Source organism: Stenella coeruleoalba (assembly GCF_951394435.1).
Source record: "Stenella coeruleoalba genome assembly, chromosome: 17".
NCBI lineage: Eukaryota > Metazoa > Chordata > Mammalia > Artiodactyla > Delphinidae > Stenella > Stenella coeruleoalba.
In genome coordinates this window covers 15,251,485-15,270,109 of record NC_137163.1, presented here as the reverse complement: position 1 = coordinate 15,270,109, position 18,625 = coordinate 15,251,485, and the positions used below count along the sequence as shown (strand labels likewise).

General features: G+C 39.8%; 1 protein-coding gene across 1 annotated transcript in view; it reads right to left on the bottom strand.

Moving 5' to 3' along the window:
- ATAD2 (ATPase family AAA domain containing 2) overlaps positions 1 to 18,035 on the bottom strand; it is a 70,382-nt gene extending 52,347 nt beyond the window's left edge. Inside the window, exons 1-2 of the mRNA XM_079902184.1 lie at positions 17,737 to 18,035; positions 5,450 to 5,598 (exon numbers count right to left, since the gene is read on the bottom strand). Of these exons, the coding sequence (XP_079758310.1) occupies positions 5,450 to 5,598; positions 17,737 to 17,904 (317 nt within the window). The 5' untranslated portion in view covers positions 17,905 to 18,035. The remainder of the gene's footprint in view (positions 1 to 5,449; positions 5,599 to 17,736) is intronic.
- Positions 18,036 to 18,625: the final 590 nt, after the last annotated feature.

Sequence of the window (18,625 nt, the reverse complement as noted above, 5' to 3'; positions counted from 1 at the left end):
TGGGCTCAGTAGTTGTGGCACATGGGCTCTAGAGCGCAGGCTCAGTAGTTGTGGCGCATGGGCTTAGGTGTTCCGCCGCATGTGGGAACCTTCCCGGACCAGGGCTCGAACACGTGTCCCCTGCGTTGGCAGGCAGATTCTTAACCACTGTGCCATCAGGGAAGCCTGTCCTCTTGTATACTTTAAATCACCTCTAGTTTACTTATAATACCTAATACAATGTAAATACTATGTAAACAGTTGTTGGTGAGTGGTAAATTCAAGTTTTGCTTTTTGGAGATTTCTGGAATTTGGGGGGAGGGGATATTTTCAATCCACTGTTGGTTGAATCTGTACATGCAGAACCAGTGGATACAGAGGGCCAACTGTATGCGTTAACTTTTAGCTAAACAGAATTAATCAGAACAAAGTATCTTACTTAAAACAAGAAATGAAATCCTTAGCCTAAGTATTTAGGTATAACTAAACTATTAAGCACTGAGTAAAAACAAGACAATGTGTTTTATACCACAGGGATATAGTGGTCCCACATCCTTGAGGACCTATAAACATGTTACAGAACTTAGTGACATGTTCATTTCCTTCTCCGAACATTTGCTGGCTACAATCTTTACATGACATGTAGAAAGAGTCACATTTGTGAATCAGATATCCCACCTACAAACTGGTATACAGAATCTGTTGAATTGCAAAGAAGACCTTCCAAAGCTTAAACAAAGTATCCTTCTCTCATCTTTTTCCCCAAATCCACTGAGCAACAAAGCAGTATGTCTCATTAACCTATTTTTAGGGGCTCAATTTTCCATACTTGGATAGGCTATATTAATCAACCTATGAATCAAGCAATATTTGCAAGTGTGCTGGTTAAACCCATGGAGTTTCAAATGGGACACTTTAAAATAAAACAAAACCATCTTATCCAGAAGAGCTAACTCATGTGTCCTCCTAACAATGTAAGTCATCATTAATTCCTTATCTCTTTTGGAACACAGGTAAGAACAAAGAACAAAATAAAAAACCTTTCAGCAATCCATCTACAGATCAAGGTCTAGTTTGTTCACAGACTTTTCTCATAGAGGAGACACTCCCTCCATACCATGTAGGCCTACACTTTTATAAACCAGACCCCCTATCAGGTGCTAGGGATACAAAGACTAAAGCAGTGTTTTTTTTCTGGGTTTTCTTTTTTTTTTTGCCTGTAGGGGAAGGGAAGCACTTTTTACCCTTGCAGGGGTTGCTATACTTGTTCTTAAACAGCTAGATAATAAGTATTTTTGGCTTGTCAGTTTCTGTCATAACTACTCATACAACTCTAACAGTGAAGCAGGAATGCAGCCATAGACAGAAGTAATGGGCATGGCTGTGTTCCAATGAAACTATTTACCAAAACAGGAGTCTGGACTTTTGTCAACTCCTGTGAATCTGATGAAAGCTATGGATCTTTTCTCCCTAGAAAACTGCATATACATATACAAGTTTAAACATTACTTCAGAGGTTTCATATGCCCCCTGAAAACCATGATTACTGGACCTAGTTAAGAACTCCAGGACCAGACAAATATATATCCTGCTCTCAAGGCACAGTTATTCAAATCTTTATTATTCTAACAGTCTTGGTCCCCTGGTCTTTGAGCCCCAAATAGATTTAAAATAAAGGGGTGAGGGGTAAAAAAACATAGAAAGGAAGTTAGAGATTACTATAGTCAAACTGGCAACAGCAAAAAGGGTCACCATGATAGGAAATAAGAAAACTACATAAGGCAGAATTCAAAAATACTATAGACTACTTTATATGTCTTATACAAACAGATCCTGGTGTTACTACTATATAAAATTATCGTCTTTGTAATAATGATGTGAATACAGGGAGTTTTTTTAAAGATAGTAATTCTTCTTTTAAAGATCGGAAGAAATATAAATGGCCAGCCAATAAGCACATGAAAAAATATTCAACATCATTAACCACCAAGGAAATGCAAATGAGAACCACAATGAGATACTTCATACCCACATGGCTAAAACCAAAAGGACAGACTATGGCAAGTGTTACTGAGGATGTAGACAAATTGGAATCCTCATGCACTGCTGGTGGGAATGTAAAATGGTACAGCTGCTTTGGACAATGTTAAAACAGAGTTACCGTTTAGCCCAGCAATTCACTCCTAGGTATATACTCAAAAGAACCAAAACCCTATGTTCACACAAAAATTTGTACACCAATGTTCATCAACTAATGAGTGGATAAACAAAATGTAACATATTCATATAATGGAATCTTACTTGGCAATAAAAAGAATGAAGTGATGATAGATACTACAATATACATGAACCTTCAAAACATACCAAGTAAAAGAAGCCAAACACAAAAGAACATATGTCGTATGATTCCACTTGTATAAAATATCCAGAATAGGCAAATCCACAGAGATAGAAAGTAGACTTGTGGTTCCCAAGGGGCTGGGGATGGAGGGATAATGCGTATGGTGTTTCTTTTGGGGTGATGAAAATATACTGAAATTAGATAGCAGCAATACTTGTACAATACTGCAAATATTCTAAAACCACTGAATCATGAATTCACTTTAAAATCATGAATTTTAATGGTACGTGAATTGTTATTTTAAAATAATTAATAAAGATAGGAATTCAATAAATTTTAGAAGCAACCTCATTTAAAAACACCAAGTCACTCATTTTTAAAAATAATATTATCTTAAAAAATATTTTTGTTTGTTTATTTATTTATTTATATTTTTGGCTGCGTCGGTCTTAGTTGCAGCACGCAGGATCTTCATTGTGGCATGTGGGATCTTTGTCGCAGCACGCGGGCTTCTCTCTAGCTGTGGCATGCAGGTTTTCTCTCTCTCTAGTTGTGGCGCACGGGCTCCAGAGCACGTGGGCTTTGTAGTTTGCAGCAAGCAGGCTCTAGTTGCGGCGTGCAGGCTCAGTAGTTGCAGCGTGCGGGCTTAGTTGCCCTGCGCCATGTGGGATCTTAGTTCCCTGACCAGGGATCGAACCCGAGTCCCCTGCATTGGAAGGCGGATTCTTTACCACTGGACCACCGGGGAAGTCCCACCAAGTCACTCATCTTTAAATCAGGATTAAAAAAGTACTTATTTTAATACATTCCTTTAATACCTAACACAATGTTTCACAGACCTGAGTAACATACAGAGCCTTTTAAAGAAAAAGACTTTTGAGGATTTCCAATATTAAGTTTTTTATGATTATGTACAAGCCAAACTAGATATAAATAAATTCATTTAGGTTATACAAATGAAACTATAAAAACAACTACCAACAAAAATATTAACGTAATACATTGGAGGTTTTGCTGAAACAAATTAGCCATTTGCTGTGTGAATGTGGTTCAGACTGCTATGGGTTTCTCTTGAGTTTGGCATGTTATGTATTATGTTTATTGTGTAACATGATGACTCAATTCATCCATTTCTCTTTATCTGAAGTGCTCCAAATCTTCATTTGAACAGCACGTCATGACATCACATCACGTGGCTTTCTCTTGGAAGCAGATGCATCCTTTATGTATTAAGGTCAGACTCAGTTTTTTTTGTTTTTTTTTTTTAATTTATTCATTTTGGTTGTGCTGGGTCTTAGTTGTGGCATGTGGGACCTTTGCTGCGGCATGTGGACTTCTTAGTTGCAGCATGCAAACTTCTTGGTTGCGGTATGCGGACTGCTTAGTAGCGGCATGCATGCAGGATCTCGTTCCCCGACCAGGGATCGAGCCTGGGCCCCCTGCATTGGGAGTGCAGAGTCTTACCCACTGGACCACCACGGAAGTCCCCAGACTCAGTTCTTATCTCCAGAACCCGAGATAACTAAAGCAGTACTACTTGGTACCAAATAGTGCCTGAAATTTTATGGCTATTCTCTATGAGGTAGCAATTTAGATGATTCAGAATTTTTTTTCTTCAGATCATGAAATAATCTTTAAATTCTCATAGAGAATTCACGGAACCCACCAATCCAACCCCACGCCAAGAAGACTTCAAGTTTCAGAAATACTGGGGTAGCTTAAATTGTATTTCATTGATTCTAAAAATTGTACATTTCCCCCCCATTTTACCATCTCTGAAATTGGGATATATCTTAACTACTGATGGTATGTCATAGTTTAACTTTCAGTGTTTTTTTCTTTCTTACTGTCTCATAAAATAATGCTGTATGTTTCAATTGTTGCTAACTTGGATTCCATGAAATACAGTAGGTATTCCATGAATAGTGGATGAAACAAGATGCAGATTTAAATATATACAATAAAAGACCAAGTATGTAATTGAAAAAAATAACAGTACCAAAAAGAAACTTAAAAGGGCACAACCTCACTTATCTGGAAAATCTGCTACACAAAATAAGAATCGAGCCAAAGCAATCTTGCTGGGGAAAAAAACAGAGCTGGAGGAATCAGGCTCCCTAGAGCCCGCACTCCGCAACAACAGAAGCCACCACAGTGGCCTGCGCACCGCAACAAAGAGTAGTGCCCACTCACTGCAACTACAGAAAGCCCTTGCGCAGCAAAGAAGATCCAACGCAGCCAAAAATAAATAAATAAATATTTTTTAAAAAAATTCTATTTGAGAGTAAGATGGTTCTAGTTTTCTACGTCATTACGAGTAAATTCTTTGTGAGAAGAATTAATGTAAAAACAATTATTTCATCAAATTTTATTATAATTGGCACCCCTCTCCCAATTCCTGTTAAGCCCACCAAAATGGGGACAAAAGTGAAGGTTTTGAGCTAATTAAAGTTAGATTTAAATTTGCCCTGGACCAAATAAACCCAATTTCCATGAAGTACATACTTCCTAATTCACTGAAATTAATTCCTTGAGTATTAAAATGTAATTCATGCCATCTACCTCAGGGTTCTTGAGAAACAAAATTTAAATATGTATAAAGCACCTAGTCAAAAAACCACTGAACCACTAAACAAGTCAAAAAACAAAAACAAAGCCATGTTCTGCCTCCTATGTGAAGCCTTAGAAGAATACCAATAGAGATATTCATAAATGACTTAGAATTGATGAAAAACTTGACAGTAAGTAATCAGAAATATAACTACTATTTTGAATAAAGGTTTTTTACAGACTATGAAGCAGAACCACATATCATAAGTTATAGTCATAAACTCTCTTTAGATTACTCAAGTACCCAGAACTCATCCTATATCAACCAACCTCTTCAGTTGCACTCACACATATCACAGATACCATCTTTGAACAAGAAAATAAAAACAAACCTGACCGGAGGACATATTAAATTTTTAATTCAATAACATTCATTTAGTGCAATTTCATCTCAAATAAATTACATTTTACAATCTGGACTCTTGATGACCAGTCAAGAACACACTTAAAAATTAAATGCAGAACTTAAATTATTACTTTAAAACTATTTTGAATTAGCATTTAAGCATCTTGTATTACCTTGTAAAATGCCTGCCATTAGTATGTTTCTCCGTTATTTCCATATTCTTATCAAAACTAGAATCTGAAGAATTCTGTGCATTTTTTCTCAAGCACCTTAAAGCACGTGTCCGGTGGTAGGTTTCAACTTCCTTAACTGAAGACCCATCCTTTAAAAAAAAATTAAGAAAGACATCTAAGTTTTTCTTCAGTCAAATCCCCAAGTTAAACTCCTAAGATCTGTCTCTGATTAAAAGTTTTAACAACCGCTTTCGGTGCACAGTATCATTTTTGCATCTCCCCAAGAAACGAAAATAATTAATCTCTAGAATAATCATTTTACAATGAACAAATATGAGCAATGTCTATGAGGCGGCTAGTATAAGATTTATTAATGTTTTATAGTTCTACTTCACAACAAGTAGTCTCCAGTGATATTTTCTACCACTGATAAAAAGTTGTAATAGTTCATAACGGTAAGTACTCCTCTATTTTAAGGACAGAAATTAGAAAGATACGCATACACCATGAAACCACTGGAAACAACCCTAAAATGACTGGACTGTCAGAAGTGTAATTTGGTTTGGATGACAAAAAGGAGTAATTACTATCTCACCCAATTTCACCCACATAATGTAAAAAATGAATTTAGAGACTGTTTAGGTACATTAATTTCTTCTAAAAACCACAGAGCTCTATTTAACTTTATTTTTGCTCAAGAGACTACAGGCTCTCTAAGTTACTGGGTTGCTTTATGAGCTACAGAGGTTCTGTCATAAAGTATTCAAAATTTCATACATGCCTCTTAGAAATCATACAGAGGATACTTTTACGTTAGAAGAGAAGGCAAATGTACCTAACAACTCTATAATCCTATGTCTTACTACTCTAAAAACTTATAATTTTAGAAAAACAGGCAGTGTTTTTTTTAAAAAACAATAAAACATCAGTGCCCCCTTACCCCATGCACCTCAGGCTGGCTTTACCTGGTCATTTCCTTATATTTTATTAGGATATTTTGTCATTGAATTTTGTTTCAGGAAGAATATTTGATTGGTTCAAAGGTAAAGTAAGGATATTTACACCACAAGGATCTGTGCAAGAATTAGGTTCTTAAAGGCACGAGAGGACAATTAAAAAAATTAGTTTCTTCATAAGGTATTAAGTGATACGTATGATTTGTTACTTTTATCAGTGTACCTATATTTCAGGATGTTTCAAAAAAGAATAGCTATACATTTAGGTAGGTGTATTATTTTTTAGATGAATACCTACCTACATCTTAGATGGGTGTAGTGTAACATAAGACTTTCCAAGGAAAATTGTAAGGGTATCTATTTCCACTCTCTCAACTTCCATGTGTACTTTTTTCTTAAAATGGACCTAAGGGCTTCCCTGGTGGCGCAGTGGTTGAGAGTCCGCCTGCCGATGCAGGGGACACGGGTTCATGCCCCGGTCTGGGAAGATCCCACATGCCGTGGAGCGGCTGGGCCCGTGAGCCACGGCTGCTGAGCCTGCGCGTCCGGAGCCTGTGCTCCGCAACGGGAGAGGCCACAACAGTAAGAGGCCCGTGTACCACAAAAAAAAACCCCACAAAAAACCAAAAAAAAAAAAAAAAAAAAACGGATCTAAGAAGGCATCTTAACACAGGCATCCTCTTTCATTTACCTTTCTCCCATTTTACAAAAGAAAGTCATAACTCTCACTCATTCTGAATCTTACTATTGTGGGCTGCTTCAAGGCATTAAAAACCTTCCTAAAGCCAAAGAAAAACACTAATGTAGGTGTTAAGCGAATGAATGACTAAGCTAGGCAACAAATCCTTTCCTTTGTTAGGTGGTTTCCAATTCTTCCGCTTTTAACAAAATTGAAAGGAGATCTAATCAAGCTAAGAGACCATTAAAAATGTTTGGCAAGTGATTTTCTGCTTATAAGCCAGAAAAACTGAGTGGCACTGCAAATATAATTCCCTTCATTACTATCTACTTATTTATATGAACAATGTTTCTCAGTGCTTACCTTTATAAAAACAATGAAACTAATGACAAAACACTCTTCAGCAATAAATAAGATTCATCCACAGGGTAGGGGGAAGGGTAAGCTGTGACAAAGCGAGAGAGAGGCATGGACATATATACACTACCAAGTAAGGTAGATAGCTAGTGGGAAGCAGCCGCATAGCACAGGGAGATCAGCTCGGTGCTTTGTGACCGCCTGGAGGGGTGGGAGGGAGGGAGACGCAAGAGGGAAGAGATATGGGAACATATGTATATGTATAATTAATTTACTTTGTTATAAAGCAGAAACTAACACACCATTGTAAAGCAATTATACTCCAATAAAGATGTAAAACAAAAATCAAAAAACAAAAAAACAAAAAACAAAAAAAAAGATTCATCCACAGATACTTAAACTAACTGGGTGGGCAGGGAGACTTAAACCACATGAAATCCTAATAAAAGATTACTTCCTATGTTTAATCATTTTTAATCAAAATAGATACTTTTTTGTTTTGATCAATTGAATGTTAATAATGATAATTCAATACACAAAAATTTTATTTCTTGGAGCTCTGTCATCATGGAAAAGTGGAAAAATCCAACTTTTGTTTTATAAGTATGAAAGGATAATTAATAACTGACTTTCAAGCATGAAAATATATCAAGATAAAATGCTGTGGGTTAAGTGGATTGAAAATACAAATTAAAAGAGGGAAAAAAAAGAAGGTAAGATTTCTGACTACTAAGAGAACTTGTTCATGTATTAATTTTTTTTTTTTTTTTTTGCGGTACGCAGGCTTCTCACTGTTGCGGCCTCTCCCGTTGCGGAGCACAGGCTCCGGACGCGCAGGCTCAGCGGCCATGGCTCACGGGTCCAGCCGCTCCGCGGCACGTGGGATCTTCCCGGACCAGGGCATGAACCCGTGTCCCCTGCATCAGCAGGCAGACTCTCAACCACTGCGCCACCAGGGAAGCCCCATTTATTAATTTTTAATGTTTCAAGACAGGTATCAAATAACTATAATTTTTACATTCCAGTGGATACTTATAAAAGTGTGATGTAATAGTTTTATTTTTTAATGTCAACCTTAAAAAATGACAGAAATGATCCCTTTGTAACTACTTAAACCTATGCGGGGGGCGGGGGAGACCTTACATCTAAGGTCAGCTTAAAAATGTAAAAGCTGGTACTTCCCTGGTGGTCCAGTGGTTAAGACTTCACCTTCCAATGCAGGGGGTGCGGGTTAGATCCCTGGTCAGGAAGATAAGATCCTACATGCCTCAGGGCCAAAAAACCAAAACATAAAACAAGCAATATTGTAACAAATTCAATAAAGACTTTTTAAAAAATGTGAAAGAGATTATAGAGCTAAAAAAATTTGGAAATGCAGGGGAAAACTTTCATGACATTGGATTTGGCAATGATTTCTTAGGACACCAAAAGCACAGATAACAAAAGAAAAAACAGATAAGTTGAACTTCATCAAAATTAAAGAACTTTTGTACAAAGGACATTATCAGTAGAGTGAAATGGAAACTCATGGAACAGGAGAACATATTTGCAAATCATGTATCTGACAATGACAAAGGACTGATATCCACAATATATAAAGAACTCCTATACTTTTAACACCAACAACAAAAAAAGATAAAAATGGGCAAAATATTTAAATAGACATTCCTCTGAAGAATATACACAAATGGTCAATACACATGAAAAGATGCTCAGCATGAGTAGTCATAAGGAAATGCAAATCAAGCCCAATGAGATACCACTTCACACTCATTAGGATGGCTATTATCAAAAACAAAAAAAGAAAATAAGTATTGGCAAGGATGTGAAGAAACTGGAACCCTTGTGTACACTGTGGAAAATGATATGGCAATTCCTCAAAAAATTCAACATAGAATTACCATATGATCCAGCAATGTTGCTTCTGGGTATATACTCAAAAGAAGTGAAAGCAGGGACCTGAAGAGATATTTGAACGCTCATGTTTATAGCAGCATATTCACAACAGCCAAAAGGTGGAAGCAATCCCAGTGTTCATCAACAAATGAACGGATTAAAAAATATATATATGTATATATACATATATATAGTACATACAGTGGAATATTATTCAGTGTTTAAAATAAAGGAAATTTTAAACACGCTGAAATAACATGAATGAACCTTGAATACATTATGCTAAGTGAAATAAGTCAGTCACAGAAGAAGTAAGGTTCCTTTTATGAAGCTCCTTGCCAGGGGCTGGGAAGAGGGAAAATGTTGTGTGTGTGTGTGTGTGTGTGTGTGTGTGTGTGTGTGTGTGTGTGTGTGTGTGTGTGGGGTGTTGGGTTTTTTTTTGGCGGGATCTCTGTTTCCCGACTAGGGATTGAACCTGGGCCACGGCAGTGAAAGGGCTGAGTCCTAACCACTGGACTGCCAGGGAATTCCCAGGGGAGTTAGTGTTTGATAGGTACGGAGTTTCAGTTTTGCAAGATGAAAAATTCTGCACGCAGAGGGTGGTGATGGTTGCAGAACAATGAATGTACTTATTACAAAACTATACACTTAAAAATGGTTAAAATGATAATTTTATGTTATCTATATGTTATCACAATAAAAAAAGAAAGTAAATGTCACTATATTCCTGGGGATAAAAAAAAAAAAGTTTGTTTCCATAGGAAAAAAGAAAGGAGGAAGTTGCTAAATACCGGGAAAAAGATTCCTTGAGAAACTTAGAAGATTTAATCTTATAAGTGAATCTTTGATTTGCATAGTGAGTGGCTTAGTTCATCGTCCCTAAATAAGCACTAAGCATCAAGAAAGGCTCTCCTTAACAGCATGGAGAAAAAAACAAAACAGGTTTTTTGAGAGTCACCTATATAAAGGCGCATACTGGGGAATTTAAAAATATAACTTTCAAAAATGGTTTTTATAAAAGCAATATAAAAAGCAATACGTGCCCATTATAATCAGAAAAATGAAGAAATGTACAAAGATGAAACTGTCACCCTTAATTCCAAGCTACCCACAGATAACCACAGTTAACCTTTTGGTGCATAAACCATTCTTTTCCTTTGCAAACACATTCACACAATTTTAAAATTGCGATAATATTATTTATTCTTTGTTACTTTTTTCTAGTGATACAACCATTTTCCCATGTCATAAAATCCATTCTAAAAATCTTTTTACATGAATGAATAGTATTTCAGCCATTACATGAATTTAACAAACTGCTTAATGTATCATGTATAGGTAATCTGCAATTTTTTGTGTTATAAATACCTCTAGATGAATTATCTTTTTTTTTTTTTTTTTTTTTTCGGTACGTGGGCCTCTCACTGTTGTGGCCTCTCCCGTTGCGGAGCACAGGCTCCGGACGCGCAGGCTCAGCGGCCATGGCTCACGGGCCCAGCCGCTCCATGGCATGTGGGATCTTCCCGGACCGGGGCACGACCCTGTGTCCCCTGCATCGGCAGGCGGACTCCCAACCACTGCACCACCAGGGAAGCCCTGAATTATCTTTTGAACATCTGATTTCCTAAGGAAACTAGCACAGTTGTTAAATCAAAGTCACATTTTTTTTTTTTTTTTTTTTGCGGTACGTGGGCCTCTCACTGTTTTGGCCTCTCCCGTTGCGGAGCACAGGCTCCGCACGCACAGGCCCAGCGGCCATGGCTCATGGGCCCAGCCGCTCCGCGGCATGTGGGATCTTCCCGGACCGGGGCATGAACCCGTGTCCCCTGCATCGGCAGGCGGACTCTCAACCACTGCGCCACCAGGGAAGCCCCGAAGTCACATTTTAATACAGCTAATCAAAATAATTCTCAAGAGGTAAGTTAAACACCAACTAGTAACAGTAATTAACACTGATGATAGAAATGGGTACTTTCACTATCTATTTTTTACATTTTTGCAACATTATAAGAAAAAATTTTCCTAAGAAGTGAAAAGCAAAGAAAACATACTTAGTCTGAAAACTAAACCTAGTGATGTAGTGTCCTCATTTATTCTTTCGCTAAAATCCACTTTAATATTGAGAGCACTGATTGTTCTTAAAAGTGAAGTTTAAAAGGAGAAAAAATATAGTTCATTAGATTTTAAGTCTGTTATAATGTTGCAGAATCAGTAAGTTAGAACAGGGAGCATGCAACAATAAGAAAAGTTTTTCCTCAAAGTGGACACAATTGAGAAACAAATATTCTGATGTTATTTTTCCACAAAAGATCAAGCTTAGTAAAGCTTTAAATTAATAAAAAATATGTATGGGAGTCATATTGGTTGAGTTAATTCAAGTTATCAATTCAACAAATGAAATTTAAACAGGATTTTTAAGATCACAGTTATATTACTGACATGAAACGTATTCATCCAGACTTGGGGCTTCTTGAAAGCCTAAAAAGCAGTGTATTCTAATGTACAATGGTATACACATTATACCCACATTACATAGTTGTGACAGCCCTCGTTAGCTTCATATTTAAACACTGGTGTGGTCAATTACTCATCATGGATCTACTCCACAAGTTCCAGCAATTTGCTTTCTAACCATACAGCTCTTCCAGTAGATCTAAATCTCCAAATAGCTAAAGCCAATGGCCTTCTCTACCTCATTCACTTCTATGATCACTCTGTTGTTTGCTTTGATCCTTTGTTTACATGATTTTTTTTTTTTTTTTTTGCGGTATGCGGGCCTCTCACTGTTGTGGCCTCTCCCGTTGCGGAGCACAGGCTCCAGACGCGCAGGCTCAGCGGCCATGGCTCACGGGCCCAGCCGCTCCGCAGCATGTGGGATCCTCCCAGACTGGGGCACGAACCTGCGTCCCTTGCATCGGCAGGCGGACTCTCAACCACTGCGCCACCAGGGAAGCCCATGATACTTTTTTTTTAAAACCTAATTCATCCTCTTCCCACCCTTAAAATAAAGCCATTGCTCCAGATCTTAAATATTCTTGTGTTTTGCTATGCACTTTCAAGGATTCAACTCTCAACTCTATATAGGTGACTCACAAAGAAAAATAGTCCTTACCTCTCACCGAACTCTGGTGTCATAGTCCCAAAGATGTACAGCTTACCTCTTCAGCTGGAAACAACACTGCCTTTGCTGCCTCTATCTGAACAGCTCTCAGACCCCTTGTAGTACTTTTGGACTTTTTCTCTCCGTGCCTCTTAATACCACCTTAATTTAGGCTCTGGTTTTCTCTCCTTTGGTCTGTTGTGATAATAATGTACTAATTAAGAGCCCAACCTTTTAAAGATAGACTGCCTACGATTGAACTGTATAATCTTCTCCAAGTTACATAGAGACCTTAGTTTCCATATCTGTAATGAGTATAATAATACTTTATTTGTAAACTTTTAAATTACTATACTTCAATTTAAAAATAGGGACTTTCCTGGTGGCACAGTGGTTAAGAATCTGCCTGCCAATGCAGGGGACACGGATTCGAGCCCTGGTGCAGGAAGATCCCACATGCCACGGAGCAACTAAGCCCGTGCGCCACAACTACTGAAGCCCGCGCGCCTAGAGCCTGTGCTCTGTAACAAGAGAAGCCACTATAATGAGAAGCCCGTGCACAGCAATGAAGACCCAACGCAGCCAAAATTAAAAATATAAATAAATTTATAAAAATTTAAAAATAATAATTTCGGGAAAACAAACAAAATAATAATAGTTACTTTACAGGGGAAATATGTGTGTGCATATTAGGTACCTTGCCTGGAACACAGCAAATGCTATGTAAATGGTAGCTATCAGTATTATAATCTTTTAACTGGTCTTCCAAACTCCAGATCTGTTGACTATAATCCATCCTAAACACTATCTCATCAGATCTCTGTTCTAAAAGTTGCAACTTCTAAGCCTAAAATCAAGAACCAGCGCAACACAAACTAACAAAAATGGACAATAATGGACTATTATTGTCACAAAACAAGTACACTCTCTCAAATGCAGAGCAGCCCACTCCAGGGAGCAACAGTCATCGCCACTTGTCAAAATATCCCTCTCCATGCTTTGACATACTTCACTGAACTGTACACTTGTCATTTTTGTGTTGTGATATGCTTCAAGTTTTAAAGTATCTCCCATAGGCTGTACATATCAGTGTCGAGTTTGGGATATTTTTCCAGGGTAAATAAACATACAATTGAAAAAAAAAAACAACCAGAAACAGTACCTTCTACATACTACAGTGTTTCATTTTACCTAAAAACATACCGAAGAATAAAAACGTACATAAACACAACCCAAAAGTAACGTACAATCATCACCAAGAAAAACCCTACTACCCATCCTTAAGTATCTCTTCAGCATGAGAAACAACCCTAAATTTAATGAATCAAAGAGCCTCAGACCTGTGAAAGCACAGAAATAGGCAATGGCTAGCCTGACTCTGGAGGAAAAGGGCATCCAAACTTATAAATAGGAAGAAAATAAAAGCTTAAAAACCAAAGAAACAGATTTAAAACAACAATAAAATATTTTCAGGGAACCCATACAAGTCAGGGGGAAAACAAACCCTTAAGCGCAGTTGAGTGAGATCATATTCAAAAGGTAAAAGTAAAGTGTGGTTGAAATTTCCCCAGCTGTCCAGCGGTTAAGACTCTGCACTTCCACTTCAGGGGGTGAGGGTTCGATCCCTGGTCAGGGAACTAAGATCCCACATGCCATGCAGTGCACCCAAAAACTTAAAAAAAAAAAAGTAAAATGTGAAAATGTGGTTAATAAATAGGTAACTGTAGGTATCTTCAGAACTTGAAGGTCAGCCTCCAAGATTAGATGAAGAAAAATGCAAGTTAATGAATTAATATGAATAAATCCAACCATCTTTAAAAGGAACCTACTCTAAGAAATGCTGTCAATAAATGTGTGAATGAGACAAGGAAATACCCAAATACAATGAGGGTGGATCAAGGAGTTAAGTTTCTGAAATGCATGATTGATGTAAAAAAGCAAGCTATAATCAAATCAAATGTATTGAATGTAAAGAACCCTAATTAGGAAATATTCCAATCACAAAGGTATGTTTCATTTTTGGTATTGGTGGACTTTGTCAGCATGAATACATTACCCCTGAAGACCCAATCCCACGCTCACTAAATAACACCCTGATTACAATTTGTTCTACGGAGGATTTGAGAGAGGAGTACTATGTCTCAAAAAGATATAATCCCTACTGGAAACCCTAGTCTGGAAAAGAATCTTTTCAACCCTACAACAACCAGGTGAGTGCTAATTGCTCAACCACCACATACCACTGATACAGCAAGACAAAAAACAACAAAATATTTATTACGCACCTACTATGCTCTAGGTGCTAGGAATAACAGCTGAACAAAAGGTCAAAATCCAAACCCCTATGGAGTTACATTCTGATTTGGGGAGAGATAAAAATATTTTAGAAGTAGGAAATTATAGGATATTTAGAAGGTGGTAAGTGCTGGGGACCATAAAACAGAGCAAAGGGGCCTGTCAATGAGTGGTTTGCAATGTTAAACAGGGTGGTTAGGATAAGCATCATTGAAAAGGTGAAACTTTAGCTAACACTTGAAAGAGACTGTTTCATAGGTTCTCCTAGGTAGGACTCGCAGCTCTATTGCTTACTATAATGGTGAATTGAGCAACTTATTTAAGTCTCTGTGCCTCAGTCCTCTTACCTGCAAAACAAAGATAATCGCACCTACCTTATAAGGTTATGAGGATCGAGTTAATGTTTGTAAAATTCTTGGAACACATTAAGCACTACGAGTTCTGAGGCTTTTTTTATTTTTTAATTAAAAAAAATGTAAAAGGTAAAGGAATAGCTCATGCAGATATCCAGGGAAAGAGTATTCCCAAAAGAAAGCAGAGCAACTGCAAAGGCCCTGGGATTCAAGAAGCAGCCAGGCCAGAGAGGGTAGAACAGACTGGGTTTTGCAAAAGGGAGAATGGAAGAGGATGTCATCATAAAGAGAAGGGGGCAAGGAGGTACAGGGCTGCTTCTCAACTTTTAAACTTTTACTCTTAGATAGGGATTTTTGAGCAGAGGAGTGATCAACTGTTTGACTTTTTACAAGATCACTCTGTAAGCTATACTGCGAACTGACTTTCAAGGGAGGAGGGCATTACATATAAGGGTGGTAAACAGGGAGGCTAGTCAAGAATTTATTTTAATAATCCATGGGAATTCCCTGGCGGTCCAGTGGTTAGGACTCGGAGCTTTCACTGTCAGGGCCCGGGTTCAATCCCTGGTCGGGAAACTAAGATCCCACAAGCCACAGTGCTAGATCAAAACAAACAAAACCAAAACAAACCAAAACACACACACAAAAACCAAAACACTATATTAATAATCCAGGCAAAAGATGATGGCTTGAACCAGCATGGCAACAAGGGAGCAGCTGAGACGTGGTCGGATTCTGAAAAAATTCTGAAAGTAAAGCCAACAGAATCTGCTAATATGAACGGAGAGAAGAGTTAAGGATGATTCTAAGGTTTTTAGCTTGAGGAACTTAAAAAATGGAGTGGCCATTAAAATCGACTGTGGTCTCAACAGCTGACAATGACTGAGTCCTAACTATCAGCCAAGTGTTCAGGTAACCTCCTTACATGCCTGATCACATTAATTTTCACTACCCTTGTGGTGGGTATCACCCCCTTTTAAGCATAGAAACCTGCTGATATTGGTAAACTGATATTCATAACTAACAGTTGTTTTTTTAAATTAATTTTTTATTGAAGTATAGTTGATTTACAATGTTGTGTTAATTACTGCTGTACAGCAAAGTGGCTCAGTTATACATACATATATGTATATATATATACACACACACATACATTCTTTTTCATATTCTTTTCCATTATGGCTTATCACAGGAAGAAGTAACAGTTGTTTTAAGCACCTATGTTTCTTAACCAGTATTCAATGCATCATTACAGTCCCAGGAACTAGCTTTGTCCTGAAGATAATAAACACTCAAATATTTACTGAAATAATTAGCTGTTTCTGAACATAGGTTAGTGAGTCGAGTGACTGAGTTTATTGAAGAAGTGTCCAGCCTCCCCAGATCTCTTAACAACTTCTGCCTGTGATTGAGAAACAGATCCTAAAAGTCAGGAAATTGTTTTTTCAATTCAGAATCACAATTTCAGAGACTGACTGGACCATTTCATTCCCCTCAGTAGAGGAACAACTCGTATAGGGCCTCTACAAAAGACACCACTAATTTCCTATCGCGATCTCTCTCTTACCTGTGGTTTGTCCCTCTCTCCCACCACAGGTTACCTCCCCTTGGCCTCTCATTCTGACTTCCCAGTTCTAACCCTCTCTCTGGTCCTAGTTTTCCCACCCCCATGACTACCCTCCCTTCAACAGAACTAGACTACTTCCTGCTGCCTTAACTTTACTAACGTTGCTTCCTCAATTTCTCTAACCTTTTGTTAGCGCTGTCTCCTCCACCTGTGTCTCTTTCAGCAGCTGGGGTGGGGAGGTGAAGGGAGGAGAAGCACTTTTTTCAGGAAGACCTGCACCTCCTTGGAAACCTACAGACCTTGCTTATAACCGTAGCATGAAATAACAGAAAGGGAAAGGTGGTGGCGGCAGAGAATCCAAGTTCCAATTTTCGATCTACCACTTACTGGTTAGCTTCTTGAGTCTGTTTTTTCATCTGTAAGAGCCATATCGTAACTATCCATTCTCATGGAGCTGTTATGAGGCTTAAGTGAAGAAGACGTACATGAAACGTTGCTCTCCATCTCTCTACATTATGCAACCTGGTATTATTCACTGCGTTCTGGTTACCGAACCCCTCTGGATCGTAAATGAAGGTCAGGGAACCTGAGTTACAACCTTTCTATCCCCCGCGGCCCCTAAAACACTTGTTATGCATACAGGAAGCGCTCAGTAAATGCGTGTGGCTCGCGATCGCTGCAAACCTAGGGCGGGAGCCCGGGCGACTGGACAGGGAGGTGTGTGAGGTCGGGGGCGGGGCAGCCCCAAACCGAGATTCGGCCTCCAGCTGCACTTCGGATGCGGAGGGCTCCGGTTTCCTCTCGAGTAAAAGTGGGTGGTAACGCACCGCTCACCCTCCCGCAGTCAGTCCATTTCTCCACCCGACCCACACCCCTCCGGGGCTCGGATCTTGAGAAGCCTTCCATCTTACTTGTCCTCGACAATACTCCTCCCAACCTACCTCCCTCTCCTTCCTCTACCCCCAGCCAACTGTCACCCGGACCGCCCGCCCACCCACCCCACCATCCTGGGCCCCACCGGGCAAAGGGCCGCCGGCAGTCCCCAGGTCCGGCCCCGAGGGGCCCGCTCCAGGCCGGTACTCACGCCCGCGGCGGCCACGGTGACGGCGGACTGCTCAGCGGCGCCGGCCGAGCGGAGCCGCCTCCGGCCGATCTGCTCCAGGCTCAGGAACTCGCTGGACAGGTCCAGAGAGTCCGTGGCCGAGGCGGCGGGGTGGCTGTGCAGCTCTAGGCTGCTGCGGAGGACCACCATCTTCTCTCCTTCCTCGCCCGGGCGTCCGCGGCGGGAGACGAACCCGGCGGCGGGAGACGAACCCGATGCCAAGCGACAGCCGCTCAGGCTCTTCCGCGCTCCGAATTCTGGCGCCACAAGCTCCGCGCCGACGGCCGCAGCGCGCGCGCCCGGAATCCCTCCGCCGCCTGTCCCTCCCACGTCGCCACCCTATCACGGCGGGCTCGAAACTTCCCTCCCATCTGTAGAGCAAAGGACTTTGGGCCGAACTTGAAGAGAATCCACACCGACAGGGTAGAGGACCCGAGCGGATAGTGACGTGAGACCACTCTCTCCTTTTTCTTAGATAGTGCCGGCTCGCAGAGCTCGGCGGAGGGAGACGGCAGGTAGTGGCGCGCGTCCCGTTTGGAATTTTGGCGCTTGGACGCCGTAGGGGGAAGGGAGGCTCCCGGACGCTGTGATTGGCTGGCGGGGCCTGGCGGCTCCTCCCCGCTGCTCCCGACACCTGCCTTCGGCTTCCCGCCACGCGGGATTCAAATGCGAATTGCAGAGTCCTTAACTGGAGTGGGAGAAAGCACTTGGCTTTTGACAGGTCTTGACTTTGATTCTTAAGAGCTTAACCCAAACAAGTTAAGAAAAAGAGAGATAAAAGAGAGCGGGCAGAGTATTATAGTTAAAGCGCAGGTTCTGTACCTAGAGCCAACAGATCCCGCGATCTTGAGCAAATGATTCACCTCGCCGG